Consider the following 20,864-nt stretch of genomic DNA (forward strand, 5'->3'; position numbering starts at 1 on the left):
TACACAGCATATTGGAAACAAACACAAAGGACATTTTTACATTAAACTAACAAATTATCATACAATACTTATAATTCCATAAGTTTTCCCACTCAGTTACTAAACAACCTCTCGATCTCCTTGCTCAACCCAGTGACATATCTAATCTTTGCCATCTCTACAAGATTTGTAACTCCCTATTTGCTTCTTCAAATCCTTACAAACATCATCCCAGACCCAATCTCCTGAACCATAACAGAACTTGATCCCCCATTTTGCAGACTCTCCTTTGCTATAACATCTTTGGCATCAATGGATAAAATAGCACCAAATGTTAAGGCATAAATGGATAGATGAGGTCTGTGGCTATAGAATTGGTACCAAACATCACAGCCTGTAACATCACTTCTTTGTTGACAGGAGAAATGCCATCCGGGCTGAAAGTTGCGCGAGTCAACCCTCTGCTTAAGAAATCCAGCCTTGATCATGAAGAGCTGAAAAATTATAGACCTATTTCAAACCTGAAGTTTTTGTTCAAAACCACTGAGAGCATAGCCTCTTCTCAACTTCATGCTTATCTAGATAAGAACAACTTGCATTCACCGATGCAGTCAGCCTATTGTAAATTTCATAGCACTGAGACGGCCTTGCTACGTGTGCAGAATGACTTACTTCGGGCAGCAGACAAACATCAAGAAGCTGTGTTGACATTACTCGATTACTCAGTTGCGTTTGACACAATCGATCAAAAGATTCTTATTCGGCGCTTGTGTCAACGCTACGGCATCACAGATACTGCCCTGAAGTGGTTTTCTTCATATGTACAAGGCCGTACTCAGTGCATTGATATCAATGGTATTTTATCTGACGAATACCCGCTTGATGAAGGTGTTCCACCATGTATACGGCACCTATTGGTGACATGATTGCAGCCCACGGTTTGAGTCACATAATCTATGCGGACGATACACAACTGTATCTCGTTTTAGATCCATCAAAGCGTCTCGATGGTATAAATAAGCTTGAGAAATGTGTGTCTGATATCAAAGCATGGGCTGTGTGTAATAAGTTAATGCTAAATGACTCTAAAATGGAAGTTATCCATTTTTGTTCTTGTTTTATAAATACACCTTCTTTGCCACCTCTTGCCATTGGAGACTCGGCCATTAGTGCATCAAAAGCAGTGTGTGATCTTGGTGTGGTCATTGATGGGAGCCTTGATATGAAAGATCACCTTAAAAATGTGTCTAAGGCTGCCTCCTTCGCCATTTATAGATGATGTGACTTCTGATGTCAATGCCTGACAATATGTGCAGTGCACATTGTGCACGCATCATCACAAATTTCCATTGTTTTTTGCCTGGCAGTATGTGCGCACATCATATTTTGTTCAGGGCTCATGTTTTTAAAACTCCCGCCACATCACAATTTGACTATTAAACAGTGTAGTGTTTGCATGGGGTTCATTCAAGCATAAAGATATACCAGTCTCTTGTATAAACATTGAGGTCACCTCATCTATAAGATCGGTAAGATTCGCAAATATCTTGACCAAAACGCAACAGAACGGTTATGTGTCTTTGCGATTGGATTGCTGCAAAAGTCTCTTATTTGGTCTTCCTCAGTGTGACATTGCTAAGCTGCAACGAATACAAAATTCTGTGGCTAGATTGGTGTCAAGGGCCAAATATCGCGATCACATTACGCCAGTGCTTTTTGATCTTCACTGGCTCCCTGTTGTGTACCGTATTGAGTTCAAGATATTGCTTATCACTTTTAAAGCTTTAAATGGTCTTGCTCCATCTTATATTGCCGATCTTTTAATCACATAAAATCATGGTCGATCTCTGAGCTCTGCATCACAAAACCTTCTTCGTCTACCAGCAAGGGGTAAAACTCAATTTTATGGTGAGCGGGCTTTCTGTAATGCTGCGCCCCTTCTGTGGAACAAACTGACGGTTCACATTAAATCATCTTCATCTCTTGCTTCAAAAGTCAGCTCAAAACACATTCGTTCAAAATTACTTTTTATAGATTCATAGGAGCCTTTTGGTCTTTATTTATGATCCTGCCTTGCTTTTCGATTTTTAATTGTCTTTGCTCCCGCAGTATGGTTCCCTGCGTTTTGATACTGTATTTTCCTGTGTAACTATGTTGTATTTTTAAATGATTACTTAAGCTTTACCTTGCACATATTGTTTATTTTTTGTTTGTTTCACTGTACTTGCGCTCGTTTCAATGTGCAATGTTGGCTTATTTTTAAGCAGTGTTTTGGTATAGGTTTTAATCTTGTTCTTACTTGGTTTTATATGTGCATAGTTTTTAACCAGTATATTTTATATATTTGCTTTCCCTGTATAAATTTGTATGTTATTATCATGTTTATTGTAAAGCGCTTTGAAATATTATATTGTAATGCGCTATATAAGAAATGAGAAATAAATTATTATCAGTGAAAATCAAGGGAAGGATATCCAGCAGCCCTCCATTTTTACATGTTAAAAAAACTAAAAACTTCAGCATTTGACATCATTTTCCTTACCTGCTCTCTAACCATACTGCACTCTGATTGGTCCAATAGTATACCAAAAGCCACACCCCATAGGCCTGCTGGCAGATGCTGACATGATGTTGCCATGGTGACACAACCCTCTAGGGTTGATGTTAATGATGCTGCTATGCACAAACCAGCTGCTCTTACCTATATAAAAGAATATTTTGCAAATAGTTAGCTTCCTAGCATTCCTAGGCTACTGGCAGTGGTAAAAAAAAAGGGTGTTGCACACATTGTTGATACACTTTTTATTTTACCATACTTGAAAAACCACATGTTTTTAATGTGTTACGAGTCGACTTGACTCAAGGCCAAAATCACCTTTTACCCGAACTCACACGAATGCACAACACAAATACACTGTTTGATTAAGCTAACATAATCTAAGTCTTTAATTGAAAACAAAGTATGCTTGGTACATATAACAACAATTACAATAAAATCACACAATCAGTTTTATTCTATAGGTACTTAACCAGCGGTCTTCTTGTTGGTGATTCTAGAGTTCTTGCAATGTTCTGGACGACTGATGTAATATATCCTTATTCACTTGTCCTGCGAAAATCAGCGAAGTCCATCGTACTCTTGCATTTATAACTCCTTGCACATAAAATCCTCATACGAAAATGATGATGCTTCCTCCAATCTCCTTTGCGCTGCTATCTCCACAATATCTCCTTGCGCTGCTTTCTCCACAAATATATCTCCTTGCGCTGCTTTCTCCAAAAAATGGTGTTTCTTTCACCAATCACTCTTTTTCCAGGGAACAGGTTTCTTTAACACAGCTCCGCTGTTTTTTGACAGATCGTTGCCTTCACAAACCCAGCAAACTCCAGCAATTTGACAGAAGAACTTTTAATCCTTTGATGAGGAAGAGCACTTTTGTGTGCTCGCTGTCTTCTTCGTTGCTGTATTAAAATTAGCTCAATTATTGGCTATATAAACTGGTTAAAATGTACTTCTTTTTTGAAGCACGAAGACCATCACACACATGTGGAGTTTTCAATCTCACATGACATTCTGTAAAGTCCCAACAAAAACCTCCAGCTTTTTATATCAGTACTCATGCAAAAAAAAACATCATCTATTAATAAACCATTACTTCAATCACATTTTCACAACATTGCTGCAATCTTGGGATTTCCCAAGATTAATTATACACATTCACCTTTCACATTACATCACTTCCTGGGGGTTTTCCTGATGGTGCAATAATGAACTGGGGCTTTCAAGTTCCAAACATAGCTCTGACTTTGTTTACAATAATTTGGGGAATTCCAAACGACTTTCCACATCATTATCTTGCACGCAAGGGGTTTCCCATCTCATGAAATACTTTCAGCTTGTAAACAAAGTTAAATAATTAAATTAAATCAAATTACTCAGGGCACATCACACCCTCCCCCTTAAAAGAAGAAAGTTCGAATGTAATGAAAACTTTCTTTAATGTTTTCTTCTTTTACATCAACTTCAACATTTATCAACTTTGAGTATTTAACTCATCATACACAGTGACTACTTGTCACACAAGTTCCCTTTTAAAAGGAACTTTTGTTTATCAAGTTTTTTATGCAATTCTGGACAGGGCATCAGCCATTACATTGTCTTTTCCCTTAATATGTTTGATGTCCAGATTGTACTCTTGCAAGGTCAAACTCCACCTCACCAGTCTTTGGTTTTGTTCTTCATCCTGTTGATGAAGGTGAGGGATTGTGATCTGTGAAAACAAGCACAGGGTATACTGTGGTACCCAAATACACATCAAAATGTAGCAATGCTAATAGCAATGCTAGACACTCCTTCTCAATTGTGGAGTAATTTCTCTGGTGCTTGTTGAATTTCCTTGAAAAGTAACAAATGGGGTGATCTATTTGATCTTCACCCTCTTGCATCACAACACCTCCACAGCCTATGTCACTGGCATCAACAGTCAACTTGAACTGCTTCTGAAAAAATCAGGTGCAGTAAGTACTGGTGAACTCATGAGTATTGATTTGACTTTGTGAAAAGCATTTTCACACTGTTCTGACCAAATGAATTTTGCATCTTTCTTCAACAAATCAGTCAAAGGACTTGCTATCTCCGAAAAGTTTGGACAGAACTTTCTATAATAGCCAACCATTCCTAGAAATCTCATGAGTGCCTTCTTGTTTACAGGTGTGGGGTATTGCTCAATTGCTTCAACTTTGGCTTTGATAGGTTTCACCTGACCTTGACCTACAACATATCCTAAGTATGTGACTGTGGCATGGCAAAACTCACTTTTTACCAGATTGACTGTCAACTGTACTTCAGACAGCTTCTCAAACAATTGATGGAGTTGTTCCATGTGTTGTTCCCAAGTTTGACTGTAAACAATCAAATCATCTACATACGCTTCACATCCCTCTATGTCTGCCACAATTTGGTTCACCATTCTCTGAAATGTTGCTGGGGCATTTTTTAAACCGAATGGCATAACTTTGTACTGGTAAAGACCAAATGGTGTACAAAAAGCAGAAATCTCTTTGGCACGGTCTGTGAGTGGAACCTGCCAGTACCCTTTCAAAAGATCAAATTTGCTAACAAATTTTGCATTCCCAATTTTGTCTATGCAATCATCAATTCTTGGAATTGGGTACAGTCTGTCTTTGAATGAACATTTGCAGCTCTCATGTCTCGACCAATCGGTATGAACCATCAGGCTTGGGAACAAGAATACATGGTGAACTCCACTCACTACTACTTGTTTCTATGATATCATTGTCTAGCATGTAATTGATCTCATTTCTGAGATGTTCCATTTTCAATGGATTGACTCTGTAAGGATGCTGCTTAAGGCAGCTGTGTACTCTCAGATACGCATGTAGTAAAAGTGCCATAACTTTGTAATTATTCAGGCAAGACATGCAAAAGTATACATTTTTATAAAGGCAAGACATCAATGAATCTCAATATAAGTACAGTTTTGGTGTAAAAACAACAATTATGAAGAAAATCACAAAAAAGTGAATTTTTGGCAATTTTTGTTCGGTACATCATAACAAAAATACACTCTTTCCAAAAATTTTTGTTTTGCTTTTTTCTTAATCTTGAGGCACCATTCCAAAAACGGTTTTTTTAGTTTTTTGATATTGGCCTTATTTTTGGAGATATTGACCATATAAGGCATCAAAATGAACTTTTTAAAATTCACAAGCGCCTATTTGCACAAAATGATGCCTAAAATTGGAAATAGACCAAAATATAAAAAAATGAGAAAACCGTTTCTTAAGTTAATCATGCTTTTTATGATAAGCATAATTGCTTACCTATAGATGCTGTATTAATTGAGTTATCGTGTACCTAAATCGTCATTTTACCGAGAAAATGAACATTGAAATAAAGGCCGTTGAAGTTTAAAGTGGTCACATTTTGCACTTTGATCGAAGCTTACAGGAGAATGCGGCAGTTCTCGTTTTCTACCTTACATTACGTGAACATCGGGTAAATCCACAGCCCCTTGAGAAGTTTGAGCGAAATCTATTCATATCTTGATGTTTAAATCGGGGAAAGAACTTGAAAAAATCACATTTTATCAGCTAAAAAGCGGAGCCATTTGACCGCTAGGTTTTGTGAAATCAATTGCTTCCGTGGTGTTTCCATAAGATCGCCACGCATGCAGATAAGCCTCAGCGTATGCGTAAGCGTATCTGTGCGTTACCAAATTGCGCGATACGCAACGCGATGCGTTATTGCGCGCGTGTACCATGCTGGTACAACAAAGATTTTCTTTCCTTTTAAATTTCAAACACGAGTGGAATAGTGAAATAAAATCCTAAAAATATTGCAGTTGGAGTTTATAAATCTGGATTTTCATTCCTTGTATTTATAAAAAACATAACAAAGTACAAACATATTAAAAAAACTCAATTTCGCGAAAGAAACAATGTCTAGAGTACACAGCCGCGTTAATTGGTTTAGTATCACCAACATCTACATCATGAAATGCAGCATTTGTTCTACTTGGCGTATCAGGAAATATATTGTCAAATTTGTGAATCAAATTTGCAATTTGACTTTGTTGATCTTGAGAAAGATGACCTAACTTTGAGTCCAAATTAGTGAGCACATCAGAATTGTTCAATTTTACATTATACTCTTTGTGCTCCAGCTCTTTATTCTGGTCAAATGTGACATCAGAATTGTCATCTTTACTCTTGTCTACATTGGCGATTTTGTCTACATCGGCATGTTTGTCTACATTATCAGCATGTTTTACTGTACACACAGGTTTTGGAATGCCACTGTCACTTCTTTCAATATACTCTTTGAGCATATTTATGTGGCATAACTGCCTGCTCTTGCGTCTACCAGGAGTCTTGATAATATAATCTACTTCACCCACTTTTGACTCTACTTCACATGGGCCATGATATCTGGCTTGTAATGGGTGTCCTGGAATTGGAAACAGTACTAGAACTTTGTCACCTGGTTTGAACACTCTCTCTTTGGCATGTTTATCGTACATTGTTTCATTTTGGCCTGACCCTGTTTCAAGTTTTCTTTGGCAATATCAGTTACTCTGTTAAGCCTATGCTTAAAATTGGAGACATAATCCAATAAATTGATATCTGATTTCTCATTGAGCCACTTTTCTTTCAACAACTTTAAGGGCCCGCGCACTGTGTGTCCAAACACTAACTCAAAAGGACTAAATCCTAAAGTTTCCTGAACAGCTTCCCTAGCAGCAAACAACAACAAGTGTACTCCCTCATCCCAGTCCCTCTGAAATTCCAAACAGTATGTTCTGATCATGTTTTTCAATGTTTGGTGGAACCTTTCTAGTGCACCTTGTGATTCTGGATGGTAAGCACTTGAGGTATACTGTTCTATACCTAATTGATACATGACCTGCTGAAATACTCCAGAAGTAAAGTTTGATCCTTGGTCTGACTGTATGGACTTGGGGAGCCCCACAAATGTGAAGAACTTGGTTAAAGCTTTCACTATTGTCACTGCTTTAATATTTCTCAAGGGTATGGCTTCAGGAAAGCGTGTTGACGCCATACGTAATTGTCAGAAGGTACTGATTACCTGACTTAGTCTTTGGTAGGGGCCTACACAATCAATAATAACCCTACTAAATGGTTCATCAAAGGCTGGAATTGGCTTTAATGGAGCAGGAGGTATTTTCTGATTTGGCTTCCCTACTACTTGGCATATGTGACATGTTTTGCAATATTCAGAAACATCTTTTCTGAGAGTGGGCCACCAGAAATGTCTCAGAATTCTTTCATGAGTTTTCTTAACACCCAAATGCCCTGCCATGGGACTATCATGTGCTATGTTAATTACTTCAGTGTGGTAGACTTTTGGTACCACAATTTGGTGCACTACCTTCCACTCTTCATCGGCAGGTACATCAAGGGGGGGGCGCCATTTTCTCATTAGCACACCATCTTGTTTGTAAAAACAGACAGAATTTTGTTCTGCTTCTTCTAGGGTCAATGCCCTTTGATTGATCTCTTTGAGTTCTGGGTCATTTTGTTGCTCCAGAATCAGCTTGTCATGACTTAATGGGTCTCTCATGGTTTCCCCAATTTGTTCATGCTCAGAGGCTGTGTCATTTTGAGGGTATTTTTATCCCCAGGAGAAGGAAGTTTATCTTCTTTCTCATTCAACTGTGACACAAATGTGTCTTCCAAATTGTAGCCTAAGTCATCAATTTGGTTGTCCTCAATTGTTTCTAATGAGGCTCTCTTACTCATTGCCCGTGTCACTGCACATGCAGGAAATATCTCCTCTTCCTCACTATTATCATCCTGTAAACAGGGCTTATCTGTAACTATTGGGTCAGGAAAACCTTCCCCCCTGCCAAATCATTTCCTAGCAACATGGACACTCCTTTGACTGGCAATTCATTTCTAACTCCTATGATTACAGGACCAGAAACCAAGTCAGATGTCAAGTTAACTTTGTGGAGAGGTACATTAAGTATTTCCATCCCAATACCCTGGATCAAAGCATCACCAACTGAACTATCCTCATTAAAGGGCAAAGTTCCTTCCAGAATCATAGACCGTGCACAACACGTATCTCGCACAATCTTAATGGGCTTTGGACTACCATTATCACCAAGTGATACTACTCCCTCTAACACAAATGGTTCAAATTCTTCACACACCTTGTCTGTCTCACCTCCCTTTTGTGGGAATTCTTGTTTCTTGATTTGACTGACTTGTTTCTTTGACTCAAGTGACACTGCACATCCCACAGTATTACTAGCAGTTTGCTGCTGTTTTTGTTCTTCTTGTCTGCCTTTTAAGAAATAACACTGGGTCATCGTATGCCCTGGTCTCTTACAGTGAGTACAAGTTACTTTGGATTTAAATTCAGTCCCAAATTTTGCTTTGTTACCTGAACTCCCTGGGGTCCCTCTACCACCAGCACTATGCTGTGAATTAGACTGAGATCTCCCTTCTTGTGTACCACCCTGATTTGCTCTAAGTTGGTTATGGCTGAACCTGCTTGAATAACTTCTGTTATGACTAAATTTACTTGAATTCAACTTGTGCGTCAAGCCATAGTCGTCAGCCATTGTCGCCGCCTCACTAAGCGTTTTAATTTTGCTAGCGCTTTCATCCAAATGGGTTTTAATGTCAACGTGGACACATTTCTTGAACTCTTCTATAAGAACTAATTGCTTAAGTTGGCGAAATCATCTTTGACTTCTTTTGAACCAAGCCACCTGTCAAACATTTGTTCTTTCACTCTAGCAAATTCTACATGGGTTTGATCTGCTTGCTTTCTTGAATCTCTGAACTTTTGTCTGTATGCTTCAGGCACCAGCTCATAGGCCTTAAGGACTGCCTGTTTGACTTCTTCATAATTATTACACTTCTCTATTGGTAGAGCTGAGTAAGTTTCCTGGCCTTCCCCACAAAACTACTTTGTAACAGTAGGGTCCAATGCTCTGGAGGCCATTTCAAATTTGTAGCTACCTTTTCAAAATGTTGAAAGTACTCGTCAACTTCTTTCTCTTTGAATTTAGGCACAAGCTTTACATACTTTGTAACATCAAAGCTTGACTTTGACTTTGAGGAGAAACTTGATGAGTATTTGTCACCTAGCTTAGCCAACTTCTCTTGTTCAAACTCAATTTCTTTTTCTTTCAAATGTGCTTCCATTTGAATTTTTGCTAGTTTTTCCTTTTCTTCCATTTCTAATTTGTAGTGCTCAAGCGCCATCTTTTCTTGGCGTGCTTTTTCTTCCATTGCTAGTTTTTGTTTTTCAATGTCTAGCCGTTCTTGTTTCTCCATATCTAATCTTTCTTGTTTTTCTTTATTTTGCATATCTAGCTTTTGCATGTCCAACTGCAATTGCATTTTCATTTTTTCCATTTCCACCTGAACTTCTAGTTCTTTCAACTTAACTGCATCCCCGATTTCAGTTTTGACCTCTTTTCTCTTGTCCAAAATGGATTCCTCAAAATACTCTTCATCAACCAAAACTTCAATCAAGGCATTTTTGATTATTTGTTTTCTGTTGGCTTGCTTTACATCCAATTCATAGTATTTTGCAAATGCTAATAAATCAGGTTTCTTCAACTTATCAAACTTCTCCCAATCTATAGTTTCAAGAAACTCTTCTGCTTTAAACTCTGCCATACTGTACTTTCACTTTCAAGACTCAGTAAATGAATGTCAACTTTTTTACAGTGTATTTCCCGGACGAGCCCCCAATTTTGTTACTGAGTCGTACTTGACTCAAGGCCAAAATCACCTTTTACCCGAACTCACACGAATGCACAACACAAATACACTGTTTGATTAAGCTAACATAATCTAAGTCTTTAATTGAAAACAAAGTATGCTTGGTACATATAACAACAATTACAATAAAATCACACAATCAGTTTTATTCTATAGGTACTTAACCAGCGGTCTTCTTGTTGGTGATTCTAGAGTTCTTGCAATGTTCTGGACGACTGATGTAATATATCCTTATTCACTTGTCCTGCGAAAATCAGCGAAGTCCATCGTACTCTTGCATTTATAACTCCTTGCACATAAAATCCTCATACGAAAATGATGATGCTTCCTCCAATCTCCTTTAACGCTGCTATCTCCACAATATCTCCTTGCGCTGCTTTCTCCACAAATATATCTCCTTGCGCTGCTTTCTCCAAAAATGGTGTTTCTTTCACCAACCACTCTTTTTCCAGGGAACAGGTTTCTTTAACACAGCTCCGCTGTTTTTTGACAGATGCGTTGCCTTCACAAACCCAGCAAACTCCAGCAATTTGACAGAAGAACTTTTAATCCTTTGATGAGGAAGAGCACTTTTGTGTGCTCGCTGTCTTCTTCGTTGCTGTATTAAAATTAGCTCAATTATTGGCTATATAAACTGGTTAAAATGTACTTCTTTTTTGAAGCACGAAGACCATCACACACATGTGGAGTTTTCAATCTCACATGACATTCTGTAAAGTCCCAACAAAAACCTCCAGCTTTTTATATCAGTACTCATGCAAAAAAACCATCATCTATTAATAAACCATTACTTCAATCACATTTTCACAACATTGCTGCAATCTTGGGATTTCCCAAGATTAATTATACATTCACCTTTCACATTACATCACTTCCTGGGGGTTTTCCTGATGGTGCAATAATGAACTGGGGCTTTCCAAGTTCCAAACATAGCTCTGACTTTGTTTACAATAATTTGGGGGAATTCCTAAAATGACTTTCCACATCATTATCTTGCATTACAAGGGGTTTCCCATCTCATGAAATACTTTCAGCTTGTAAACAAAGTTAAATAATTAAATTAAATCAAATTACTCAGGGCACATCACAAATGGAATATTTATTTATTTATTTATTTATTATTTATTTATTATTCATTAGGCATTTCAACAAAAATATACAGCAAAATTAGACCAGCAAGCAAGGGCTGCCAGGGCCCAACAAAAGTGGCAAATAAAGCACTGACATCTAAAAGATGAGTGGACCCCACCCTTGCAAGCTGGTCATGAAAATAAACAAAGTATTGCACTATAAATATACACATAAAAATTACAAAGATTATTAACACATTAAAAGTACAAACATTTTTTAAAAACAGCACTATGTTAAAACTAGAAGCATGAAGCCCCAAGATACAAGAGACACAATATATTGCACTTAGCCAAGCAGGAAAAACACACCACAACATAATGAGATAATGCCCCCCCTCCCACCCTATCACCACAACAAAACATAGATGGCACCAAGGATTAAATTTCTTGAATGGACTGAAAGTAGTCTCTCAAGTGGGATTTGAAGCAGTTAAAGCTATTGCACAAATAAATATCAGTGATGTGGACGGGGAGGTCAGACCATTTTTGGGGAAGCGTTGGATGGAATGATAAAGAAAAGCATCAGTTTTGGCTTTGAGATGGTGAAAAATAAGGTGATCGGGATGCCTACTATTTGGACGGATTTTATTTAAAGCAGGCATAGCATTGCAGCAGTCAACATTGAGGAGGCATTTGGAAACAAGTGAAATGGACATGTATTCACGTCTTTGGGACAAATAACTGAGGTCAAGACGCGCCAAACGAACATTGTACTCCTCCTCGCGACGCTTCTGAGAAAGATTAAATAATTTGGTGAGAATTGGAGCAACCTGGTACATGCAGAGCTTAAGCATCCTCGCTGACAAACCATCGGGACCAACAGCACCATCAGTTTTAAGTTTTTTGATGCGGTGTATAACTTGGTCTATGGTTATTTGGAGGGAGCATAAGGGGGTCACAGGTAATAAGGGAGATGTGATATCAAAGGCTGGAGAGGTGGGGGCAGTAAAGTAGCTAGCAAAAGTTTGGTTAAAATTGTCAGCAATAACGGCCGGGTCAGAGCACAGTTTGCCGTTGACAACAAATGATTTAACATCGGGTTCTTTTTTTATGCGACCACGAACAAAAAGACCAAAAGCGTTTTTACTGTCGTCAGCAGTGAGGAGAGAATGAAGGTAGTTACTGTAAGCAGCTTTTATACCATTGGATACCCTGTTACGAGTTTTTTTAAATGCAGCCCAATCAGTTTGTGATTGAGAAGACTTCGCCTTGCGAAAAAGGGCATGTTCTGAGTTATGAGTCTGTGCATTTCTGGTGTAATCCAGGGCTTGGGACGTTTTCTTTGAGTGCGAGAAGGTATGGAGTCCCTAACACATGCCATGAATAAATCGAGAAATTGATCCCAGGCACCATCGATGTCGAGGGGGAGCAAGACGTCCCATGCAGTCCGGGAAACAAGATTTTGCAATTTAATCTTGTCAGCCTTTGCATAAACAAAGCATGTCCGGAGAGGGTTTTGAAGACGACTCGGAGTACCACGGATGCGAAATTTCACACCCAAGTGATAAGACTTGCCAAGCCCATCAGTGACGCTAACGTTGCAAATACGGTCCGGTCTTGATGTAAACAGCAGATCTAACATGGTACCATCTTCAGGGTTCATGGCAGAATGGCGGGGACAAGTAACCTGATTAACAAGTTGATGGAGGTTATTTGCATTTGCCAAATTGGCAAGTTCAGGAAACAAGGGGTGATTGGAATTCCAGTTTATATTAAAGTCACCTACAACTAAGATACCACTGTAGGGCGTAGCAGTCAGCTCCCAGAGCATGGTTTCAAGGTCTTGGATACCATTTGTAACTTCCTTAGGGCGGTAGACTACACCACACAACCATTTTTCATTTTTGATTGTAAATGACACCCATTTGGTTTCAAGCAGGGTATCAATGAGAGGGGTGTCGACAACAATGGGATCTAATTCAGGTGACAGGGCTAGGAGAACACCGCCACCTCTGCGGTTTGGACGATCACTGCGAAAGATTGAGTAGTTCTGAAGCACAACTGAGTTTGGAATTGAATCATTCAACCATGTCTCTGTTAAAGCACAAATTGATGGTGAGCTTGTCTGAATAAGTGTTTGAAATTCGCGGAATTTGTTCTTGATACTCTGGGCATTGAAGTGGAACCCCAACATATAATTGTCGGAGTGTGATAATGTAGAGTTAATAGTCTGAGATAACTTTGAGTCCGAAAACTCCGAAAAACTTGAACCAGAAGAATTATTGAAGAAAGAGTCTGTAAATGGTGGGAGTGGATCCGAACAAGTTACGCAAGTCCAGAAGAGTGAGTTCAGAGAGTGGAACTGATATATGGTATATCCATCCCAGACACATTTACATGTATTAAGGTGCTGCATGTTTCATAAGAATCACAATTCTTAACTTCACATTAAAACAAAAGTTGTGTTTTTACATGATTTGTTCCCCTTCCACCGAATTGGAACTCAAAACTGAAAATTTGTTGAAAAGACCAAATTCAAATGACGCATTTCATTCCATGAGTGTTAAAAAAAGCTTGCACATATTGACATTATGGGGAAAATACAAGCATGCACTAAAGGAAAAAGATGCCATACGGATGGAAAAACAATCTGGAGGTACATTATTTTGCACTCCATTTCAATATGGCAGAGTCTGGCTTCTCCATTTTAACTCCATGTTGAGAACAATATCTTACCTCTGGATCCCTATATGTCCATAAAGCCATGAGCCAATCTAATCCTTTGCCTTGCCTTGTCTGAAACCACTGTGATGACCAATCCTGCAACATGAGAAAATAACATACATTAATGGCTGTGGTGTTTGTTGATTCTTCTTCTTATGTGCTGTACCTCAATTTTGAGTATTATCAAATGGGCTTTATATGCAGTTTACCAATGCACAATCCTGGTACCTATGATTGCTTGCAGATATCAGAACCAGGGATGGTCTCCCTTCTCTTTTCGAATACCTCTAACACTTAACATGCACAGAGTTTGACTCTTCCTGTACACGGGACCAACGGCTTTACGTGACTTCCGAACCACAAGACATGGCACATACACACTACCTATATCTGCACATGCTAAGCAGTGTATGGGGTGAGAAGAAATGGTATTCTGCGAATTAACTGAACATAATTGTAGGATTCCTGACCTTACAGGAACATTTTGAAGAGACAATGAGAATTCTCACCTAAAGCAAGCCCAAGGCTTGAACTCTCGCCTTAAGCGCTCAACCACCTCACCCTCTAATTTAACCACTTTCTGTCTTGGTATTTCCCCCCTCTCTGCACTTGTCTGCATTTATATAGCACCTTTTCAATTTGCTCAAAGTGCTTTACATTTATTCTGCTGCCATATAGGATATATCACAGCTCCCCATATTGACAGCTCCCCATTATACACCTGGGTGGAGTGGACCAAGTGAGATAAAGTGTCTTGCGCAAGGATACAACACGTTGAGGTTCAAATTCATAACATTGCGATCATGCGTCAAACGCCTTAAACTGTTAGGCCACCATCCCCCAAATATCACAACAGAAAGACCATCTGCATCCAAATCAATCCAGGATTAGGGTTAATCAGACCTACATCCAGGTTTCAAGCTCTGAATATTATACTGTATTCAACAATCTTAACATCAAAACAAGTACAACTACTTGGATCTGCGGTCAAGGTGATCTTGGAGTGCAAAAAAGAAACCATGTCCATTCACTGTGAAAATTAATCAATTAAACACCTGTTCTGACGTTTACCTGATCAAGAGCTCTTTTTGCCATTTCATTGGTGAGATGTTGCAGACATAGCGTGGCATTCTTTGTCACACCTTTACCCATATAGGACATAGCAGTACCACCTCTTCCAACATGAAATGCTGATACAACCTGCAGAGAAGAGAAGAAATAACATTGAAGTCTTAAAAAAGCATACCTATACTTTGTCTAACCTATAAGTGACAAGATATAGAATGTTGTGTAGACAGTTATAATCAAAGACCATATTAAAAAGACTAGTTTGCATCACACTTAGGCACAAAATAGTCTTTCTTAATTCTGTCTGCAATTATAGGTGTAGCACCTACACAAAATGCGCTTTGCGTAATTCATGACTGTCACAAGCTTATGTGAATTTATTGGCGTATTAACAAAAACAGCTACTTCTGGTATTAGATGTCCCAAGTTCAATCCCTGCTGGGATAGAAAAATAAAACATCTTCCTCTGCTCTCTCCATGACTATGTTTGAACAACAGGGCTGAACTCATGACCAACAAATACTTTGAGGCCTGCCTTTAAGGGATCTAGAATGAGCGTTTATTGCGTTTCGACAGTATTCTTTGTGGGACATGAGAGCACCTCAGACCTATCGAATTGCATTTTGAATATGAAGCATGTCTTTCTGATATCAAATAATTTTCATTTTTTAAAAATCACAATATAATACAAATTTTATAACAAATTATAAAAATTTGATATTTTTCAAATTTTGGATATATAACAGTCCTCGAAGTAAATTATATAAATCTAATGATATATTCTTAAAGTTTATGTAGCTGGGAGGAAAAGCTGACGGTCAATTGAAAATTTTGACCTTTCATATTGAAGATATGGATTTTTTCCCCAAAAAGACCTAATTTTTTTTGGTGTTTTTGGAAAAAAAATCCATATATTCAATACGAAAGGTCAAAATTTTCAATTGATCGTCGGCTTTTATCCCACCTACATACACTTTAAGTATAAATCATCAGATTTATAAAGTTTACTTTCGAGTACTGTTAAATATCAAAAATATCAATTTTAATGATTTGCCATAAAATGTGTATTAAATTGCGAATTTCAAAAATCAAAATTATTTGATATCAGAATGACATTCTTCAGATTCAGAATGCAATTCGATATGTCTGATGTGCTCTAATGTCCCAAAATAAATACTGTCCAAACGTTCATACCCCAGCCCTTAACTGAGCAGCATTTATATCTATAATTTTTCTCAAACAGCTCCCCATTGAAGTGCTCTATATTTACAAAATGGTGGAATGCTCCACATGGTACAATGCGCTTATTACTACCATGGCAGAGTATTCCTTATTTTAAATTTTACCAGAAAAGGTCACCATATCCATCATCATAAATCCCATCACCTTACCTCAACCAGTGAGTTAAGAAGATGCTGACACAGTGATAAACTGTCTCCATCATTCCAGTCTAAACTCCACCCAGATCTGGAAGTAAAATGTTGAACATGATTAGGTCAAAAAATTTGATCTACTTTTGCCACCGAACAAAAATAGTTGATTTTACACAGATGGACCAAGAAAAAAGAGAAAATCATTGGGTTGGTCATCTCTGTAGAACAAGTAAGTCCATTATCGATTGTCGAAAGTATCAATAGTCGGAAAATTCATAGACTTCCGACATGTTGGTACACTCAATGGTAGTATCGATAAACTAACGATATGGCACACATGCTTAGATTATCCCAAATTACCGTCTCCCAATTCCAAGCTGAACCATCATGCCGTCTCAAACCCCTCCAGAAGATAAAAAAAAAGACTGCACGGTCGTTTTGTTAATGTAGGAGGCCTATTCGGTTGTACTTTATTAAAATAAACATTGAAGAAACATAAATTGCACCTTGAAAATGTGTCAATATATCGATACTGTATCGATATGTCGCATAATTTGCTCCCGCATAATTTGTTTTTCCATTACCTTACTGTCATGATTTCTTCTGCATGGACAAAGTTTCTCTTTCATTCGAATCAAATCTGTCTTTATTAAATTTTCCAACAAGATTGGGAAAATATCTCACCTAGCTGTGACATGAACCAAACAGTTCAGAGTTCCTTCCAGGGGTGGTAGGTCATAAAATGGAAGAGCATCTGTCATATTGAGACTGGTCAGTAATCCATGAGTAAGACCTCCACCAAGATATCTGCCTTTGTGACGCCTACATTAAAAGAAAAGAGAATTTGTCAAAACTTGCCACCTTTAGAGTTTAGGAATTGTGTTAGGGTTAGTTATGGTTTCAGACTGTCATGTCACTTGCCACTGCGGCAAGTGACATTACATTTCAACAACTCTTCCTATACTTTTGTACAGGAGCCAACCGTTGTTAATCCGTGATGAACACACACTTTTGCAGTAAGCGTATAGCGTATACGCGAACGCCAGTGCACATCCGCGTTACGCATGAGCGCATAGAATTCGTCATGTCTGGAATCTGTGTGTGTATCACGCTTACAAGTTGAATTCAGTATTTTGGAAGTATATCGGATAAAGATTGCCGTTTTATTCAGTTTTATTGCTGATATTAACAGAAATCACCGATCCTTTTGTAAGGCTGACTGTCAATGATTAACTGACATTCCTCATGAAATAATTCTATGAATTATACGATCTTTAGCTTGTTTTCGTTGCTGAAAGGGATTCAATCATGTTTCAATGTTGTTCATCACGATTAACAACTCGCGTCCGGCGCGTCTGCGTGGTTTACTTAAGTAAATCACGCAGGCGACGCGTACGCATCGTTGACAAGCCTTGGTTATGTCTGTTTGTCTGCTATGTGTGTGCATCACGCCGCTCAGCAGCAAGTGGCATGACAGTATGAAACCAGTTTGAGGGTGCAGGTAAAGGATTATAATAGGATTAAGAGATTAGGGATAGCGCTGGGATTAACTACAATGCTCATCAAAAGTTACAATGAATTCACTCCTTGCATGGTTCCGCCATATTGGGTAGAGCCTCAAACTGGTAATAGACATGAAAAGAATTACATCACTTTACACAATGTTATATTACTCGTTCAATTCCCATTCATGCATGCTGTCAGATCGTGGCTCTAAATTCAAACTTAATGACCATGCAAGAATTGAATTATGGTGTCAAGCTTAAACCTTCCAACCATACCCCTTCTCCACATATAAATTGTGGGTACTAATAGGTATGCACAAGCAAAATTATAGGATTCAACATTGATGGGGAGAGGGACTCATTTACATTACCCTATTAACAGTACCCCAACATTTTTGACAAGCATTGCAGCTTAAATAAAATCCCCTGTTTCACTCACCATGCATCAGCTAAAGGCAAGCACTTGACAAATGTATTAAAGAACATCAGCAGCTGTTTATGCAGCACTGTATGTGGTGACCCCTCCTCTTCCGTCCTCCTCATCCCCTGCCTCCCTACCGCATCCTCTACCGCCCCCTGCTGGCTGGAACCCCCTCCTCCTTGATGGTTGGCAGCATAGGTACTCAACAGAGTCATCAACACTGATTTGGAACCACAGGAGATGTCACCCAGCCAATCTAGCAGATCTTCAGGGACAAATTTGAGTGATTGCATTAGGTTGGTCAGGAATCGGAGGACTTCTGTCAGGAGGAGCTTGTCATCAGAGTTGGCAGGGACCACCTCAACAAATCTGTAGTTAGCAATTTAAAACAAAATATTACAAGTATTTTCTTGAAGTAGTACGAAGTAGTATCACTTGTATCTACAAGTTTGAATTTCAAATGGGGTTACCTGAATGGGCAACTCCATTTGAAATCTACACCCCCTGTGTAGGAGATTTAAGGTCATGTCTTCCATAGACGGTGCATGGATTTCATTTGGAATAGCCATTTTTCAGTCTTAAATTATAAATAACAGCCTTTGCAAGAAGTAATGTAAGTAAACTAATTGTGCACTGATTGCTGATATCTCAAACATTCAAACCCAAACACACATACCTCTTAAGAACGTCCTTCCACTCCAGCAACAAAAATTGCCCGCATGGTGACAAAGGGAAGCCTACATCATCCGAGTCCATTAGGAGTCCAGTAGTAAGCCACAGTGAGAGATGCCATAGAGATAACTTGACTTGGTGATGGGAGGTGGCCTGTGTGATTCCTGTTAGACAATGACTTAGGCTATGTTTGATGAGAGATTCTCTCAGGACTAGATGCTCTGTTTTGCCAAGATGGAGGACAGTGCTGTAAAAATACACAGAGAGGTTATTTCTACACTTTCAAGACAAAGAGATGGTCATAACTTGACTTGGTGATGTCTGAAAAGACTGAATGAAAATATGATCAAATGGAAGAAGACCAATTCAATAAACCAACAAACAAATATTTTCCAAAGAACTCGTGGTTTCTTAACAACAATCTTACCTCTCACTACTTTGTTCCTCCTCATTCTCATCCCAATATTTGAGAAGCTCATCTATCCCAGCATGCTTAGCGACATTCCATGTGACTTTCATCATCCCCAGAGGCAATGGTTCCATCATTGGGTCTGGTTGTGGTAATTTGTCTATGCAATTTACACTGGTTGTCTGAGAGGTGGGGCACCGGAATGGCAACTGATATCTGAAATTTGGAAAATAGAAACTATAAAATTAAACTGCTGACCCAGATTTTATTTGGAAGTTTCCCACTTGTAAAGAGTTCTGAAACCTTACATGCAAGATGTCCCCATGTAAAATATGATTCTTAATGCCCCAGCAGACTTTCCTGCCGCTTGCTGCTGCGGCAAGCGGCATGACGTATCAACCAACGACAAGCCTTGATTGTGTCCGTTTGTGTGCAATGTGTGTGAGCCACGCCACTCAACGGCATGGTAGTATGAAACAAGGCATAACTCAGGGGTATGAGAGGCCTCGGACAAAAAAAAAGGGAATATAGCAGAAAAACAGTGTAAAATCAGGGTAAAAACACCAAATATGGGTCAAAAATAAAGAAAACGCATAAATTTTAGCAATAAAAAAAGCTGAAATCAGCTTAAAAGCTGAACTCTCACACCCCTCTTAATTAACTATTGATGACATTCTTTTTTGTCCCTGAAGGTAATAATTTGTGTTTTTGAGTCAATACAAATTCAAGTTACACTCTATTATTGTCAAAGGGCATGTTTTTTTTTGTTTTCTTTTATGTTGGGCATATCTAGGTATTAACAGCTGAAATCTAGGAGATAACGCTGGCGAAACTTCGGCCAGGTACAAGTGACCTGGTGAACAAAGGGGGTCGCCGTAGATAGCTGGTCAGGGTATTTTTACAGGACAGGCAAGTGTAGCCGACAATCGGGTGTTACCCTGATCAGAACCACCTGTAAATGAGGTCTTTTATCATGGATCATCTGCCCCGCCATTACCAGATGAACCATGGGGAGAGCTGAGTTTTTGCCATAGTTCTAACTTGGCACATGCCTCTTGACAAATGAGAGAATTGAACACACTGGACAAGTTGTAACATAACTGCTTCTTGTTTATGTCTTGTGTCATATTACCAATAACCTACCTTTGTATAACACACCTAGGCAGAGCAAACCTCTGATGCTTGTCATCAGGAGATGCTGAAAGACTTGCTGCCTCATCAAACAATAATAGCACTATGAGGCTCCTCACATATCAGGCCACACATCCTACCTTTGTATAACACACCTAGGCAGAGCAAACCTCTGATGCTTGTCATCAGGAGATGCTGAAAGACTTGCTGCCTCATCAAACAATA

General features: G+C 38.7%; 1 protein-coding gene across 1 annotated transcript in view; it reads right to left on the minus strand.

Moving 5' to 3' along the window:
- Positions 1-20,864, minus strand: part of LOC140136461 (rotatin-like) — a 166,819-nt gene that overhangs the window by 89,058 nt on the left and 56,897 nt on the right. The window contains exons 24-31 of the mRNA XM_072158184.1: positions 19,104-19,346; positions 18,446-18,796; positions 17,186-17,323; positions 16,520-16,595; positions 15,132-15,260; positions 14,073-14,156; positions 12,934-13,503; positions 2,522-2,680 (exon numbers count right to left, since the gene is read on the minus strand). Of these exons, the coding sequence (XP_072014285.1) occupies positions 2,522-2,680; positions 12,934-13,503; positions 14,073-14,156; positions 15,132-15,260; positions 16,520-16,595; positions 17,186-17,323; positions 18,446-18,796; positions 19,104-19,346 (1,750 nt within the window). The remainder of the gene's footprint in view (positions 1-2,521; positions 2,681-12,933; positions 13,504-14,072; positions 14,157-15,131; positions 15,261-16,519; positions 16,596-17,185; positions 17,324-18,445; positions 18,797-19,103; positions 19,347-20,864) is intronic.

The sequence above is a fragment of the Amphiura filiformis genome, chromosome 16, assembly GCF_039555335.1.
Source record: "Amphiura filiformis chromosome 16, Afil_fr2py, whole genome shotgun sequence".
In the NCBI taxonomy this organism is placed as follows: Eukaryota; Metazoa; Echinodermata; class Ophiuroidea; order Amphilepidida; family Amphiuridae; genus Amphiura; species Amphiura filiformis.